The sequence below is a fragment of the Scyliorhinus canicula genome, chromosome 15 (assembly GCF_902713615.1).
Source record: "Scyliorhinus canicula chromosome 15, sScyCan1.1, whole genome shotgun sequence".
Taxonomy (NCBI): Eukaryota; Metazoa; Chordata; class Chondrichthyes; order Carcharhiniformes; family Scyliorhinidae; genus Scyliorhinus; species Scyliorhinus canicula.
The window spans coordinates 44,368,681-44,385,117 of NC_052160.1; the positions used below are offsets into that span (position 1 = coordinate 44,368,681).

Consider the following 16,437-nt stretch of genomic DNA (forward strand, 5'->3'; position numbering starts at 1 on the left):
TGTTTAATGTGAAGAGGTATGTATAGTCTGTGCCCTAACCCTTATAACTGAGGGGTCACCCTGCTTGCGGGTATGCTAGTTAACGGTGGGAGAGAGAGCTGCGGCTGGTTACCTATAGGGTGGGGGGGGGGGGGGGGGGGGGGGGGGGGGGGGGTTGGAGGAAGGGGTAGATTGCTGACAATTAGGGTTTTTTGTTTATGTACTGATCCAAGGGGGGGGAGGGGGGGGAGGGGGGGGGGGGTGTGACAGTGGCCATCTTGGGTGGGCCTGGAGCAGGTATTAGTTGGATTTATAGAATTTTACAGTGCAGAAGGAGGCCATTCGGCCCATCGAGTCTGCACCAGCTCTTAGAAAAACCACATCCCAACCGCACACCTCCACCCTATCCCCATAACCCAATAACCCCATCCAACACTAAGGGCAAATTTGGACACTAAGGGCAATTTAGCATGGCCAATCCACCTAACCTGCACATCTTTGGACTGTGGGAGGAAACCGGAGCACCCGGAGGAAACCCACGTAGACACAGGGAGAACGTGCAGACTCCGCACAGACAGTGACCCAAGCCCGGAATCAAACCTGGGACCCTGGACCCTGCAGGTGAAATATGGCTGATCATAGTGGAAGGGAACCAGAGGCCCTCTTTCAGGCTAGTTACATGGAATGTGAGGGGGTTAAATCAGCCAGTTAAAAGGTCCCAGACGTTTGCCCATCTGAAAAGTTTGAAGCCGATGTGGTTTACTTGCAGGAGGCACATCAGAGAGTTCGGGATCAGACAAAATTGTGGAAAGGGTGGGTGGGGCAAGTATTCCACTCGAGTTTTGATGCAAGGACGAGGGGGACTGCGGTGCTAATCAACAGGAGGGTGACCCATTTGGTGGCTAATATTTTGATTGACTCAGTGGGGAGATATATGATAGTGAGTGGAGTGTTGGCAGATGCTCCAGTGGTCTTAGTAAATGTATATGCACTGAATTGGGATGACAAGGACATCATGAAGAAGGTGTTGGCGGCCATCCCGAGCTTGACTCTCAGCGGTTGATTACAAGGGGGGGACCTAGGCTGGACAGGTCAAGCCCCAAATCCTTTACAACATCGGGGGTGATAAAGGAGCTGTTCGTGTTTATGTGGCAGATGGGGCAGGGTGGAGCCGTGGAGATTTAGAAATCTGAGAAAAAATGGGCGGGATTCTCCATTGGCCAACACTGAAATCAGGAAAGGCGTTTGAGCGGAGAATCATTTCCAAAACCAAAATCACGGCACGCGTCGATTTGATGCCAAATCGTGATTCTCCGTCACCTCGCCATTGGCGTCTGCATACCGGAACGCACGCATAGTAAACAATTACATGTCATTAGCGGGCCTGGCCGGGTATTCTCCGGGACTTCCACGATTCTACGCCTCTGATGGGCCGAGTTCCCAACTACATGGTTCACTTGTGCTTTTAAAAATCGTGCAATCGTTCTGGTGGCTGCTGAGTGAGAGAGAGGAGATAGGACCCGGAGAGGAGCGACTGCAGGCTGTCAGCCCGGACACTGGCCCTGTTGGCTGGCGTGGGGGGTGCCCTGCCGAGCCCGGCAGAGGGTGGGGATGAGGAGACAGGCCGAGTGGCCAGGATTAACCCCCATGGGACAGGGGCGGTGTTCAGGCATGGACCGCCATCACGGCGGCCAACTTGCTGACCACCCACTGACCACTCACCTTGGCCCCTGGTTCTGCAGTGACACCGGCCGCATGGGTGTCCCCACCTCCGCATGCCACCCCCCCGTCTCACCAACCCCAAACCCACCCCGGCACCAACCCCCCCCCCCCCCACACTAGCCGGCCGCCACCCGCCAGCGGCCCACCCAGGGCAACACCCACAGTAGCCCCTGGCTAGGGCAATGCCAGCCAACGGTAACTCTGGCATCAGGGACAGGCGCCAGGGCCAGACGACTCCAGGGTGCCGGCACCAATGGTGATGTGGGGGGGGGGGGGGGGAGGGACATGCAGGGGTGGATCCCACAGTGCCAACTGGGGCCATCATGTAGCCCAGTGGACCTGGTTGGGCACGGGGGTATGCACCACGCTACACCACAGGGGGTCGACCTTTCACCCCCTGCAGACAATGGATATTTGAATAAAACCAGCAATGGTAGCTTCCCTGCTTAAAGCTGCAGCCCTAGGGGATGCCTTGCGGCTGTATGAGCGAGCGCTGCTCGAGGATGAGGAGGAAGTTGCAGCAGCGGAGAGGGCAGCAGAAGAGCAGGTGGCAGCCGGCCAGGTTGGAAAGCCGGCTGCCCAACAGGCCAAGAAGGAGGAGGTGACAAGGTGGCGGCACATGAGGCCTCGTGTGTCATTCAAGGACCTGCCGGACCAGGCATGCCATCGGAGACTCTGGCTGAGCAGTGAGACAGTGCAACATATCTGCTAGAAGAACATGGAGCCCAGACAGGCAAGGGAGGCCAACGCGCACAGGAAACTCTGATCGCTTTAAGGTTGACCGTCTAGGAGGGAGGGTGGGACTAGCCAGTGGCACGGACACCGCATCCCAATCCCACACCAATCATTTGTGCCCCTGACTCCCCCCCCCCCCCCCCCCCCCCCCGCCTGCATCCCCCTCCGTGATACATACCTGCCGCACAGTGGGGTGGGGACCCTGGGTTGGCCGTAACAACAGGTCTGGTTCATGGGATGGAGGATGATGGCAACCCACTCTGCAATGCACTCTGGTGCTCCACATCGTACGACAACATCTGACTCCTGCCCACGGTAGCACTTTCCACCGTCTACCTGGGTGATCCCTGCATGCGGGCTGGCCATTCCATCACACGGTCCCATCAGATCCCGGAGTGGCGATGGTGGGGACAGTTGGGGGGAGAGGAGGGTGAGGAGCATGGGCCACCCACAGGATCCACCCATTGCACCCCCTCCCCCCTCTCCACGTACGCCCACGTCTCCTGGGGCACTGGGCCTGGATGGGTCGGTCTGTGTTCGGGTGTCCGAGGTGGCATGATGCCGCCCTGTTCTGCCCGCTGCCCACCAGATGCAGCAGGGACAGGAAGGCTGTCTTAGCACAGTGGGCTAAATAGCTGGCTTGAAATGCAGAACAATGCCAGCAGCGCAGGTTCAATTCCCGTACCTGCCTCCCCAAACAGGCGCTGGAATGTGGCGACTTGGGACTTTTCACAGTTACTTCATTGAAGCCTATTTGTGACAATAAGCAATTATTATTATTATTATTAGTAAGGGGGAGTCCAAGGTGCTGCAGTGTTCTGCCACCTCCCCTGCGGAAGTCACCAGCATCTCCTCCTCCATCACGATAGCCCCCAGGGGATGGGATTGGATGCAGAGCTATCCCGAGGCTCCTCCGACACCTGGCGTTGCCAGTCCTGGAGGCCCGCTCTGGTCTCGATCAGGGTCTGCACTATCGCAGCCATGGTGCAGAGGGAGTGGACCCCCTCCGTCTGGGATTGCACCTCATCACGCTGCGACTGTGCCACCACCTTCTGGGTTTATGTCACATCAGCCAGCGTCTGGGCAATGCCGGCAACGTTCCCAGCCATGGCCTGCTGTGACTGGGGCACGCTCAGGACTGCCACTGCAATTTCCAGGTGGCTTTGGGACATGATCGCCTGTGAGGCGGCAACCCTGTCTTGGGCCTCGGCCAGCACCTGCACAGAATGCCCCAGGCCTTGGACATTCAGATCCACAGCCAAAATCATCACCCCCAATGCCTCCACCGCCTGGATGGTCAACGCATGGTCAGCACTGCTTCCTGCTCCTGCATGCGGTTGGAATCCTCCAACTGCACCTGCAGGTGCTGGATTCTCGCCGACAACCACTCATGTAGTCCCTGGCTCTGCGACTGCACCTCCACAATTGCAGATGGGTCTGCTGTTCCAAAAGCCTGAGACCCGTCTGGACGGCAGCTACTTCCTCAGGTTGGCCTGCCATCCGCCCATCCGCCCCCTTGGGAGTTCCTACATCCACCTGCTGAACCAGGTCAACTGTGATTGCACCAGAGTGTCCCAGGAGCCTCTCACTCCATGGCCAACCAAGGGAATATTTCTGGGATGGTGGAGCGTGTTGGAGAGAGCTGTGACAGAAAGTCCCAATCTCTGAGATCTCCTGAGTCTCGGACGGACGGCTGGTGTCCAAGCTGCTGTCATCACTGCCGGACTCAAGGGGGGCTCCGGCTGTGGCACTAGCTGAGGGTGGGGGAACGCCAGATGGAACTGCCCCATCTCCAGCAGGTCCTGCAAGACACAAGACAAGATGAATGATTAGACCGTGGGCTGCGTGTGGTGCTGGTGGGTGTGAGGGTGTGGGTCGGGGTGAGGGTGGTGTGGGGGTGAGGGTAGTGTTGCCGTTATGGTGGTGTTGGTTTGACGGTGGTGTAGGAGTGAGGGTGGTGTGGGGGTGGTGTTGGGGAGATGCTGATATATGTATCACAAGGAACTGCAACTCTGTTGGGGGTCTCACTTCCTCACCCACCGCCGAGCTCCACCTCGGTGATCTCCCTTTCCTCCAGGCCACCAACCATGTCGAGGGCCCCCTGCTCTTCTCCTGCTCCCAGTGGTTGTGTGCAGCCTTCTCCTGGTGGACACACACACATAAAACGACAATGGTGGACAATCCGACACATGTAGACCAGGGGGTGGGTCAGGCCTCAGCAGCCGGTATGGGTACCTGCATGTGGTGCAGGGTAGGGGTTCGACCATCCTCCAGCAGGAGCGGGGCAGGGGGGCATGGCCAAGGGTTACGGGTGTGTGGGACGGGGTTAGTGCCTAGGGCATTCTCACCCTGGCTGCCCTGAGGAGGTTGTGCAATTTTTTCCGGCACTGGTGGCTCGTCCACATGGTGTTGCCGACAGCGCTCACGACCTCTACCACCTGTCGCCCAGGCACGACGAACGGCAGCAGTTAGCAGCCTCCTTCCCGGGCCAGGGTACAGGGTAATCCGCCTCTCCTCCACTGCATCCAATTGGGTCTCCAGCTCAGCATCTGTAAACCTTGGGGCTACTTTCCTCGCTGCTATCTTGTTGGTTGGGATGGTGTGTGTGGGGGGAGAAATGTTTATATGTGGCTGCAGCTTGTCAGCCTTTGGGTGTCAATCGCAAAACCGACAAATCCGACATCATTTCCCATTAGAATTGATTGTGTTCCATGTGGCGCCGGTGCTAGCCCCTTAACAATAGCGGAATAGGTCCAAATACGGCAACAGTTTTTCTGTTGTGAAATTACACAAATTCTGCATTGGTGTCAACACATAGGGCTGGTTTCTCCGATTTTGAGGCTATGTCCGGAGCATGCATCTAGTATTGCAACCAAAAAGTCGGCACCGCCCCCGCACCGATGCTCCACCCGGTGGGGGGGCTAGCAGCCATGCCATATAAAACCCCCAGCTTTAACTACAGATACGGGCGGAGAATTGCCGGGTCCGTAGCAATGAATGCGCAAGGCGGCGAACTGCAGCAATCGTGTCGTACAACATGGCTCCGACTCCGTGCTAACCTGGCCTGCCAGATAGCTCCCCGTAACCCACCTCGCCACCCATGCATCACCCACCACCTGTCCCCCCAGCCCCCGCCGAAGCCCCTCCGGGCCAGTGGACCAGCTCCTCGCCCCCCGACTGTGGCACCGCTGGACACAGTCCACAACCTCTGATGTGTTGGGTATGCTGGGTCTGCGAGGACTGCATTTACCAGAGCTAGAGAGAGACAGGCTACCAACACTTGTAGAAGTACAACTCTATTTTATTTAACTATGAGCTGTTAACCATACTTACATTGTGGGTCGACACTATGTTAGGTTGACTGAAGACCTGTGGCTAACCTGACCAGCCTATACTGCTAGCACATGGTAGATGTTCGTGCTACTGATTACGGGCTCTGGCTGTCTCAGAGGCTGCATCCCGAATGAGCAGGAAAACTAGTGCCCTCTGGCTTTATAGTGACCGTGCCCTGTCTGGTGATTGGCTGCTGTGTTCTGTGTGTTGATTGGTCTTTCAGTGCGTCAGTCAGTGTGTGTCTATGCACCATCATATACTTGTGTGTATATTATGACAACCTCCACACGAGACTGACGAAACCTCAGACCACAGGTGATCCACGCCATTGGGAAGTCGGCCCATCAGGGGCAGAGCATCAGGGGAGGGCCTTCAGGTGATTTTCTAAGGCCGTCCCAATGGCGTGCGGCACGCGGCCTACTCACCAATGATGCCGTTTTGGAGGGGGTGGACCAAAAACAGGTGCCGCCCCCGATTTCGACGTTGAAACGGATTCATCGGCCAATCACAAATGCGATTTCAGAATCAGCAATCGGAGAATCCCGCCCTTAGTCTCAGAAGTGGAGAATCCCGCCCAATAAGTTTTCCTTCTTTTCGCATGCGCATCGGGTCTAGTCCCGTATTGATTTCTTTGTAGTGGGGAAGTTTTTACTCCCGGGGTTGTGCGGCTGGGGTACTCGGTGATTATAATATCAGATCATGCCCCACATTATGTGGATATGTGGTTGAAGATGGGCTGCGCTCAGCGACCCCCATGGAGATTGACTACAGCAATGTTTGCAGACAAGGGGTTTTGTGAGAGAATAGCTTCTGCTGTTGGAAATTATGTGGATTTTAATAAGAACAAAGAGGTCTCACCTACCACGTTATGGGAAGCATTGAAGGTGGTCATCAGGGGGGAGATAATGGATGGGATTCTCTGATCCTGAGGCTAAGTGTTGACGCCGTCGTAAACGCCGTCGCGTTTTACGACGGTGTCAACAGGCCCCCAGGAGAAGTGATTCTGCGCCGCACAAGGGGCCAGCACGGCACGGCTCCAGCTGCTGATACCGGCATCAGAACGGCGCCACAGGTCTGTGCATGCCGCTACAGACGGTGCGAGTTTGCACCTGCACGGTATGGCCGGTGCGAATTTGCGCATGCGCATGGGTTTCCTTCTCTGCGCCGGCCCCGACACAACATGGCGGAGAGATACAGGGGACCGCCGCGGAGTAACATAGGTCCCAACCAGGATAAGCCCGCCCGCCGATCGGTAGGCCCCCATCGTGGGCCAGGCCACCGTGGAGACCCCCCCTGCGTGCGGATACCCCCTTCCCCCCACCAAGCCATCCCCTGCAGCATATATGGTGAAGTCCCAATGGGTAGGACCACACGTGAACGGCGCCGGCGGGACTCGGCCTATCTTGGTGGGCACTCAGCCCATCGCGTGCGGAGAATAGCCGGGAGGGGGGTCTGCATAGAGCAGCCTCCAACCAGCGCCACACCGACCGTGCCGGCGCCAATGGTGTGGGGCAGCGTCACGTGAATTGCGACCCCCCCGCCCAGCGATTCTCCGACCCAGTCCCGAGTCAGAGAATCCCACCCAATTTCTTTAAAATTCATGGTAGGGCGGTGTTGGATTCAACTATTATAGAGAGGAGTCCTTTAAAATATTAACTAAAATATACTGGAAAATAAAAGGATTCTTGAAAGTTATTGAATCTGTAGAAATATCAGTGAGTTATAAAATTGGCTAAACTTTTGAATACTGTCCATGACAGTCTCAAATGTTGCAAATAATGTATTGCAAGTAAGCAATACGAGGGTACAATCAACGAGTTTGAAACAATCTTGTAACTGAAACCAGACGTGGCATAGGAAGTTTGAACATAGGACAAGAGATGTGGGAAAGATTATTAATTTAGAGTAATTGGTTGATGTCTAATTAAACTATCACCTGTTAAGTGACTAACACTTTCCTGAAAGAATCAAGGGGGTCTCAACTGCGAATTAGAACCAATGAAACTAAGTAAGGGGCTAAACCCAGATAAGGATTCCCTTAAGAATGTGATCCATTTGACTGATTAGAGACAAGAATTTTAGCCGTCGGAGGTCCTTGAAACATTTGCGAAAATCACTTTTAAAAAGGCGTTTTGTTGAAATACTTTTAATTTGTAAATCTGGAGTCACTCTTATTTTGAAGTTTTTGCTTTCACTCTTCAGTATCTCAAGGACAATTAAATGTACACAGAAAAGGTTTTTGATTTAAATTTGCGTAAATGTACCAAAATTAGTTCTTAAAGAAATAAACAATGCTTCTTATATCTATTCAACTGGACTGAGACATTATGATCTGAAGATAAGGGGAATCTTGCTGGCGGAGAGGCAGAGATTTGTGGATTCCATCCTTGAGGTGCACTGTCAATACTCTGCTGCCCCAACAGCGGAACTGTTAGTGGAGAGGAAGAAGCTTCAGAGGGAGTTTGATTTGGTGTCGATGGAGAAGGCGGTGAGCCAGCTTCGTTGTTCGAGAGGGTCCTTTTACAAGTATGGGGAGGTCAATCATTTAACAGCTCACCAGTTGAGGCGGCGTGCGGACTTTTAGGAGATAGTCCAGGCTAAGGACTCAGGGAGACGGTTGGTTTCTGCTTCAGAGAAGGTCAATGGGGTTTTTGAGACCTTTTACCGGGGACTATGTCTGAACCTCCGGAGGAAGACTTGACTATGGTAGTTTCTAGATAGGTTGGCTTTCCGATGATGGAAAGGGAAGAGGAAAGGAGCTGGAGGTGCTGCTCCGCCTGGGGGAAATTATGAACCGTATTGATACAGTGCAATTGGGGAAGGCACCAATTCGCTGCGGAATTTTATAAACAGTTTGCGACTGAGCTGGGACCACAGCTGCTGGACATGTTTAATGATTGACTGTCCCTGGGGGTGTTACCGGTCACGCTGGCACAGGTGTCGATATCCTTAATCTTGAGAAAGGACAAATATCCCATGGAGTGTGGGTCGTATAGGCCCATCTCTCTGTTGAATGCTGATGCAAAGCTGTTGGCTTAGGTGCTGGAAACCTGTTTGGAGGGGTGCCTGCCGCGGGTAATTTCTGAAGATCAAATGGGATTTGTTAAGGATCGACAGTTGTTGGCCAACATTAAGAGACTTCTGAATGTGGTGCTGTCGCCCTCGTCAGGGGTTAATCCAGAGGTAATCATCTCCATGGACGTGGAAAAACCATTCGACCAGATGGAGTGGGGGTACCTTTTTTGAGGTATTGGGGCGGTTTGGCTTTGGGCCTAAATTCATTTAGTGGGTTAGGTTTGTGTACAGGGATCTGACTGTGAGCGTCCGTACCAATGCACTGCATTTGGGGTACTTTCAGTTATTTAAGGGCACAAGGCAGGGATATCCACTTTCCCCGTTACTGTTTGCTTTGACGACTGAGCCATTGGCTATTGCACTTAGGTCATCGGCCGGGCGGAAGTATATATAGAGGGGAGGTAGGGAGCATAGGGTGTCCCTGAATGCAGATGACTTGTTGCTGTATGTCACTGCACTGACCCTCTCTCTAATATGGGGAAAATAATGGAGGTGCTTAGTAAATTTAGTTCCTTCTCAGGATATGTATTGAATGTGGGCAAGAGTGAAGCTTTTCCAGTGGACCCTCCAGGCAGAGAGCTGATCTGGAAATGCTACCTTTTTGACTGGCCAGGGCTAGTTTTAGGCATCTGGGAATATAGGTGGCTCATGACTGAGCCTTGTTACATACATTGAACCTGGCCAATCTGGTAGAGGGGGTGAAGGCAGACTTGAAGTGGTGGGTTGCCCTCCCATCTTCCTTGGCGAGAAATGTTTAGACGGTTAAGATGAACATTCTTCCAAGGTTCTTGTTTGTGATTTGATGTCTCCCAGCCTTTCTTCCCAAATCTTTATTAGGGTCAACAAGTTCATTTTGACTTTTCTTTGGGCAGGTAAGACCCCCCCCACGGATCGAAACTCTTTCTTCCAGAGGGATAGACAGTTGGCATAACCTAATTTGATGTACTATTACTGGGTGACAAATACTGAAAAAGTGTGAAGGTAGTTTAAGGATCCGGGGTCATTTTGGGGGCAGTTGGAGGAGGCTTCTCATATGGGTTCAAGCTTGAGGGCACTTGTTACTGCTCCTCTTCCATTCTCTTCGGCCAGGATCTCTTCAAGCCCAGTGACTCTGAGAAAATTAATCAATTCAGATAGCACTTTATATAGGGTCTATGTCGTTACTGGTGCTAATCTGTGGGAACCATAGGTTTGTACTGACTGGGATGGGTTTGTCCTGTAGGATCTGGGAGATGGAGGGGGACCTAGAGGTTTCTGAATTATTTGTGGAAGGTAGGTTTGCTGGGCTGGAGGAGTTGGTGGAGAAGTTCCAACTCCTCGGAGGGAATGTTTTCAGGTAGTTGCAGGTCAAAACTTTATGCATAAAGAACTCTCTTTGTTTCCTGCCGGCACATACACTTATGGATAAGATGCTATCTTTGACCAGATAGGGGAAGGGAGGATATCAGACATCTATGGGCAGATGATGGAGATGGAGAGGGCTTCAATGGAGGAAGTAAAGGGGAAATGTGAAAAAGAGGGGGTGGGGAGTGAGATTCTGCATCGGGTCAATTTTATCCCCTTGGCTGCAGAATTGTGTTTGATACAGTTTAAAGTGGTGCATAGGGCCCACTTGACCAAGGCACGTATGAGTGGATTCTTTCTGGGTGTAGAGGATAGATATGAGCGTTAGTCAAGGGGGCTGGTGAACCACTTCCAGATATTTTGGTCCTGCCCTAAGCTGGTTAAGTTTTCGGTTTCCTTCTTTGGCATGTGTTGGAGATTTTGGGAGTTAGAGTGGAGCCACGTCGAATGGTGGCAATATTTGGAGTGTCGGACTTGTCAGGCTGCAGGAGGTGAAAAATGCTGATGTCTTGGCTTTCGCCTCTATTAGCCTGGAGGCGAGACTTGTTCAGATGGAGGGCATTAGCACCGCTTAAAGCTTCAGCATGGATGGGGATTTGTCGGGATTCCTGCATTTAGAAAAGACCAAATGCACCATAAGGTGGCTGCCATTTCATTACCTTCTTTAAAGAACTGGTTGTCTTCAGCAATTACCCAGGGGATGGGGCGGTGGGGGGAATTTCTGGATAAATCTGGATTAGGTGGGGCTGGATTGTGGTGATACGTTGAATTTTAAAAATGTATAAATATTGTCTGACTATTTTGCATGTTAGAATTGAAAATTTTTCTGAATAAAAATATTTAAAAAAAAGACTAGTTGGATCAGCAATGTGTTGGGAGTATGATAAGAGGAGGGATAACAAGACTTTGGGCTGGTATGCAATATAGTCTATGAAGGGTATTATGAGAGATACTGTTTTTGTGGTACAGTATGGTGAAAGATACTGTGTGTTAGGCATACACTGAATGTCATTGGGTCACAGTGTGGTATGAGCAGAAACGCATGTTTTCCCATTTGTTCCATTCATATTTCAACCAAGGATATATTGAGAAATACTAACACGCTTTTCATGTGGAATAGAAAAATCATAGTAACTCACTGAAATCTTTGTAAATATGTAGGCAAACAGAGAAAGTAAAGCTATAAGAAAATGAATTCTTTGGCCTCCAAATCGTCTTAGTAAATATTCAGGCATGGTGGTGACCTGCAGAGAGAGAATATGTTCACTCATCTTAGGGAAAACATGAAAATTGGAAATTAACCATTAATCAAAAGTACAGAGAATGAACAGAAGAAATAGACCAGTATTCATTGTTCTCACATGGGTATAGCATCCCTACTCAGATTACTTTGATCTTGATTAGGCAAAATCTTTCTTATCATTCCCCCACCTGTCTGCATTCAAAGGCACTTGGCCTTCCCCCCATAATTGGAAGCAGATGACTAGTCAGTCTATCAGCAAAATAACCAGCTCTCCTGTTTTCTCATCTGATACAGAGGGTGGGATTTACCAACATTGTTGCACCCGACTTGGGTGTCACGATGAGGCCATTGAATCTTGCTAGAACCTGCTATGCTTGAGACATCTTGCGAGATTTGATCAAACCTCATAATGGCACCTGGGGCGGGGGCGGGGGGGGGGGGGGGGTCTTCCCAGGCCATTGGAGACCCCAGGTGTTTGGGGAAGTGTGGTACCCTGGCACTCCACTCTCGGAATGGCACTGCAAGGGTGCCCTGGTGGCACTGCCAGGCTGGCATGGACACTGCCAGGGTGCCAGGTTTCCTGTACTAGGGGTCGGGCCCAGGGTGCCTTGCCCTTAAGAGGTGGGGTGAGCGGGACTGGAGGACACCGGAAGAGGCAAGTTGGTTGCAGTGGGGGGGGGGTTCTGAAGGCCAAGGTGGGGCTGCTGAGGAGAGTCGAAAGATCAGGGCTACCTTTTTAATGACGCAACGATCTGCAAATACTCTTCCTGCACTGGAGAGCTGAACCCGTCAGTGCAGGAAATTATGTAAGTATGGGCATTCCTTTCCAAGGCCAAAATAAAATGGCAAAGTGCCGTTGAATAGCGAGGTGTTTCTTGGCGCTGCATTAGATACAACAACAGCGCCGCCATAAAATAGATGGAAACTGCAACCATACACTCAATAGTTATCTGAATAACCTTGCAGCCAGTGATCTTACCCCCATGAGAGTTAATGTTGTTACTATTTCAGAGAGAATTGACTGTACTCCCTCCAGGACCTAGCACTTTAAAATATCAAAAATGCCTGGACAGTGAAGATGTAATTGAATTTATTAAACATGAGCTGTAACCAGACAATAAGGAATCACGTGGCAAGGGAATAGAATGGAGTTGATGGTAAGCTTTGTGATGGGGGTTGAAAAAAATGTTGTTAGTCTTTCCATTAGTTAATAGGAGGAAGTTATGACTTATCCAAAACTCTGTGTCAGATAAGTTTTTTTATGTACATTATAATAAAGGACTTAGAGAGATAGTGAGAGTGGGAAAATAAATCATTGCAGGAGACGCCATGGCTATGATGAAATAGATAACAGTGAATCAAAGCAGGGAAATTCCCAAAGAACTGCAGAGTAGAGAAGAGAAGTTGGAGGAGGATCACGTGATCAACTGTGTCAAAGATATCAAGAGGATAAAGCCAATTTTATTTGTGACTATTAGAATAGTGAGAGATTCTGGCAGAGGAGAGTAAGCTTGTTGCGATCCAACTAAAACGGAATGTATCAAACAATGAACTGTAACAGAAAACATACTCACAGGAAAACCATTTTAATAACAGTTGTTTCATAAAACATAATCAGAACTACTGGTTTATGGTAACCGTGTAAATTAAACTCTATTTTTATTGCTGAGAATTGCATTACAATCTTTAGGGGACAATTCATGGGGGGGGGGGGGGGGTAAGGGGCACAATTCATGGGGGTGAAATTGGTCTTGGTCAAAATTGCAAAACAGGTGATAACAAACCAGGTTGGTGATTCACTCTCATCTATCTGTTCAGTACTTTTGCCAAAGATGTACTTCCCACCCCCAGCCACCCTGTTCTGGTATTTTTCAAAATTCTTTTCTGACACTCCCTCACTGCGATTACGCAAAGTATTGGAAGGAAATTGTATTAAAGTAGAAATAGGAAATTTTCCAGTCAATTAAAATGATTGGTTTGTGTTAGAAGCTAAATGGTTGAGTAATCTTACCCCTGCTGCAATATAGATGGGGAGAAAGAGCCACCCCAAGATTATCAAAGCATACATTCCCTGGAGAAAGGAAAACAAAATAAAATTAGGACAGTATGATTTTGTATTACATTGTGTTACAGCATCTCTGGAACAAAATTACAATCCTACTGCATCACCAGGGCTATTCCTCCCTCCACCAAACAGGGCTGCTCCCCACACTGTCCAACTCCTTAACCCTCACCAAAGAGACCTTTCAATCTCTACCAGACACAGCAACCTTCCACTCCCAACAGAAACAAATGACTTTCATTAGCATCTGCTATTTTGGAGATTCTTATGTTAAACAAGTAATGATTTTAGGGACATTTTTTGACGGTGTTCATCACATACTAGGGCGCAATTCTCCCCCCCCCCCCCCACGCCGGGTGGGAGAATCGCGGGGGCGCCGGGTGAGTCACGCCACGTCGCCCCGGCACCCGCACGCGAAACCGGCGCGGCAAGATTTCCGGCAGGCCGCTCGGAGAATCGCCGCTCGCCGATTGTAAGGGACGAGCGCCGATTTTCCAGGCCGGATGGGCCGAGCAGCCTGCCCAATACGACGGGTTCACGCCGGCGCCAACCAAACCTGGTCGCTGCCGGCGTGATCAGCGCGTGAACGCTGCAGGGGTGGCTTGTGGAGGGGGGAAGGGATGATGGAGCACCAGGGGGGGCGCTCAAAAGGGGTCTGGCCCACGATCGTGCCCACCGATTGGCGGGCCGGCGCCTCTGAAGGACGCACTCCTTTCCTCCGCCGCCCCGCAAGATCACTCCTCCATTTCTTGTGGGGCACCCACGGGGAGGATGGCAACCGCGCTTGCGCGGGTCAGCGCCGGCAAACCTGCGCATGCGCAGGTGACGTTATTTATGCGGCGCCGGCCATGTAATTTATGCGGCGCCGCTTTTATGCGGCGCCAAGGCCCGGCGTGCGTAAATGACGCGGTGCCGCTCCTAGCCCCCCGGGAGTGGGAGAATAGGGGGCAAGGAGCAGCCTCCGCGCCACAGTGAAACACTCCGGTTTTCACTGCGGCGTCAGCCTCCCGTTGGGAGAATCCCGCCCTAGATTGTCCATTTAGTAAAAATTTTGGTTACACGCCCCAACCACTCCAAGCCACACTCCAGCAGCTGTAACTAAATTTTGAATTTTGAGGTTAAATGCAAGAATACATTTCAGAAAGGCAAACACAAGGAGGTAAAATCTGCAAATTTGTTTATTCTGCTGTGATTTACTTGAGGCTACATATAGTGGGGAGGTTTTTCCACTCCCAATTTTGTCAGGTGGGATTGACGGCAGGAACGGAAAATCCCATGAGACCCAAATAAAGTTTCATAGAACATAGAACATAGAACAGTACAGCACAGAACAGGCCCTTCAGCCCTCGATGTTGTGCCGAGCAATGATCACCCTACTCAAACCCACGTATCCACCCTATACCCGTAACCGAACAACCCCCCCCCCCAACCCCAACCCAACCTTACTTTTTAGGACACTACGGGCAATTTATCATGGCCAATCCACCTAACCCGCACATCTTTGGACTGTGGGAGGAAACCGGAGCACCCGGAGGAAACCCACGCACACACGGGGAGGACGTGCAGACTCCGCACAGACAGTGACCCAGCCGGGAATCGAACCTGGGACCCTGGATCTGTGAAGCATTTATGCTAACCACTATGCTACCGTGCTGCCCACGCTGCTTAATGACGTGGCTCCAGCCAGTGACAGAACGGGAATTTGGACATTTAACCTGACGCTTGGATTCTTTTCCTCTATCAGGCCTATGATACGTTTGCAAAATCTGCCGTTTGGGCTGGCAGCTTTAACGTCACTTTTCCTGCCTTCTGTGACACTCTGCAAAAATATTTTAAAATTCCACCCAGTGAAATCACTATTCCCACTCAGTGAGAAGATTATTATGTGATTTCCACTAGCAATCAGACCTGGAGACTACACCACAGTTTAATCACTTGATTGATTTTAAGCATATAATTTGAATTATGTAACTATCCCCTGCTCACTGCATTTTTCTGGAGAAACTATCCTGCTCTGCTATCATTTGAACCAGGAGTTTGGTTTAGGAACATAGGAACAGGAGTAGGCATTCAGCTAATCAAGCTTGCTCCACCATTCAATATGACGGTTGGTCATCCACTTCAAAGCTTTTTCGCCCACATTATCCTCATAATCTCTTTATGTCACTGATATTTAGAACAAAGAACAGTGCAGCACAGGAACAGGCCCTTCGGCCTGACAAGTCTGCACCGATAATGATGCTTATCTAAACTAAAACCTTCTGTACTTCAGGGGTCCGTATCCCTATATTCCCATCCTATTCATGTATTTTATCAAGATGCCTCTTAAACGTCACAATCATATCTGCTTCCATCATCATCGCCCCTGGCAGCGCGTTCCAGGTTGTAAAAAACTTGCTTCGCACATCTCCTCCAACCTTTCCCCCTTGCACCTTAAATCAATGTCCACTAGTAATTGACTTTCCCACCTTGGGAAAAAGCATCTGACTGTCCACTCTGTCCATGCCACTCATAATTTTGTAAACCTCTATCAGGTCGCCCCCTCAACCTCCATCATTCCATTGAAAACAATCCAAGTTTATCCAACCTCTCCTCATAGCTAATGCCTCCCAGAACATCCAAATAAACCTCTTCTGTATCCTCTCCAAAGCATCCACATCCTTCTGGTAATGTGGCAGCCAGAATTGTACGCAATATTCCAAATGTGCCCTTTTAGGAATCTGTCAATCTTTGCTTTAAACATAGTCAATGGCTGAGCTTCCAGAGCCCTTTGGTTTTAAAATTCCACAACTAAGGGAAACATCTTACTTGTATCTATCTTTTTTTTATTCATTCATGGGAGGTGGATATTGCTAGCTGGGTCAAACACTAATTGCCGGAACTGATTGGTTTGCTCGGTCAGAGGGTAGTTAAGGGTCAACCACATTGCTCTGGGTCGAGAATC

The 16,437-nt window shown here is 50.7% G+C and overlaps 1 protein-coding gene across 2 annotated transcripts in view; it reads right to left on the reverse strand.

Moving 5' to 3' along the window:
• Positions 1-16,437, reverse strand: part of LOC119978732 (sodium/myo-inositol cotransporter 2-like) — a 265,078-nt gene that overhangs the window by 201,433 nt on the left and 47,208 nt on the right. For both annotated transcript variants that reach the window (XM_038820565.1, XM_038820564.1), the window contains exons 5-6: positions 13,443-13,502; positions 11,328-11,432 (exon numbers count right to left, since the gene is read on the reverse strand). In XM_038820565.1, the coding sequence (XP_038676493.1) occupies positions 11,328-11,432; positions 13,443-13,502 (165 nt within the window). The remainder of the gene's footprint in view (positions 1-11,327; positions 11,433-13,442; positions 13,503-16,437) is intronic.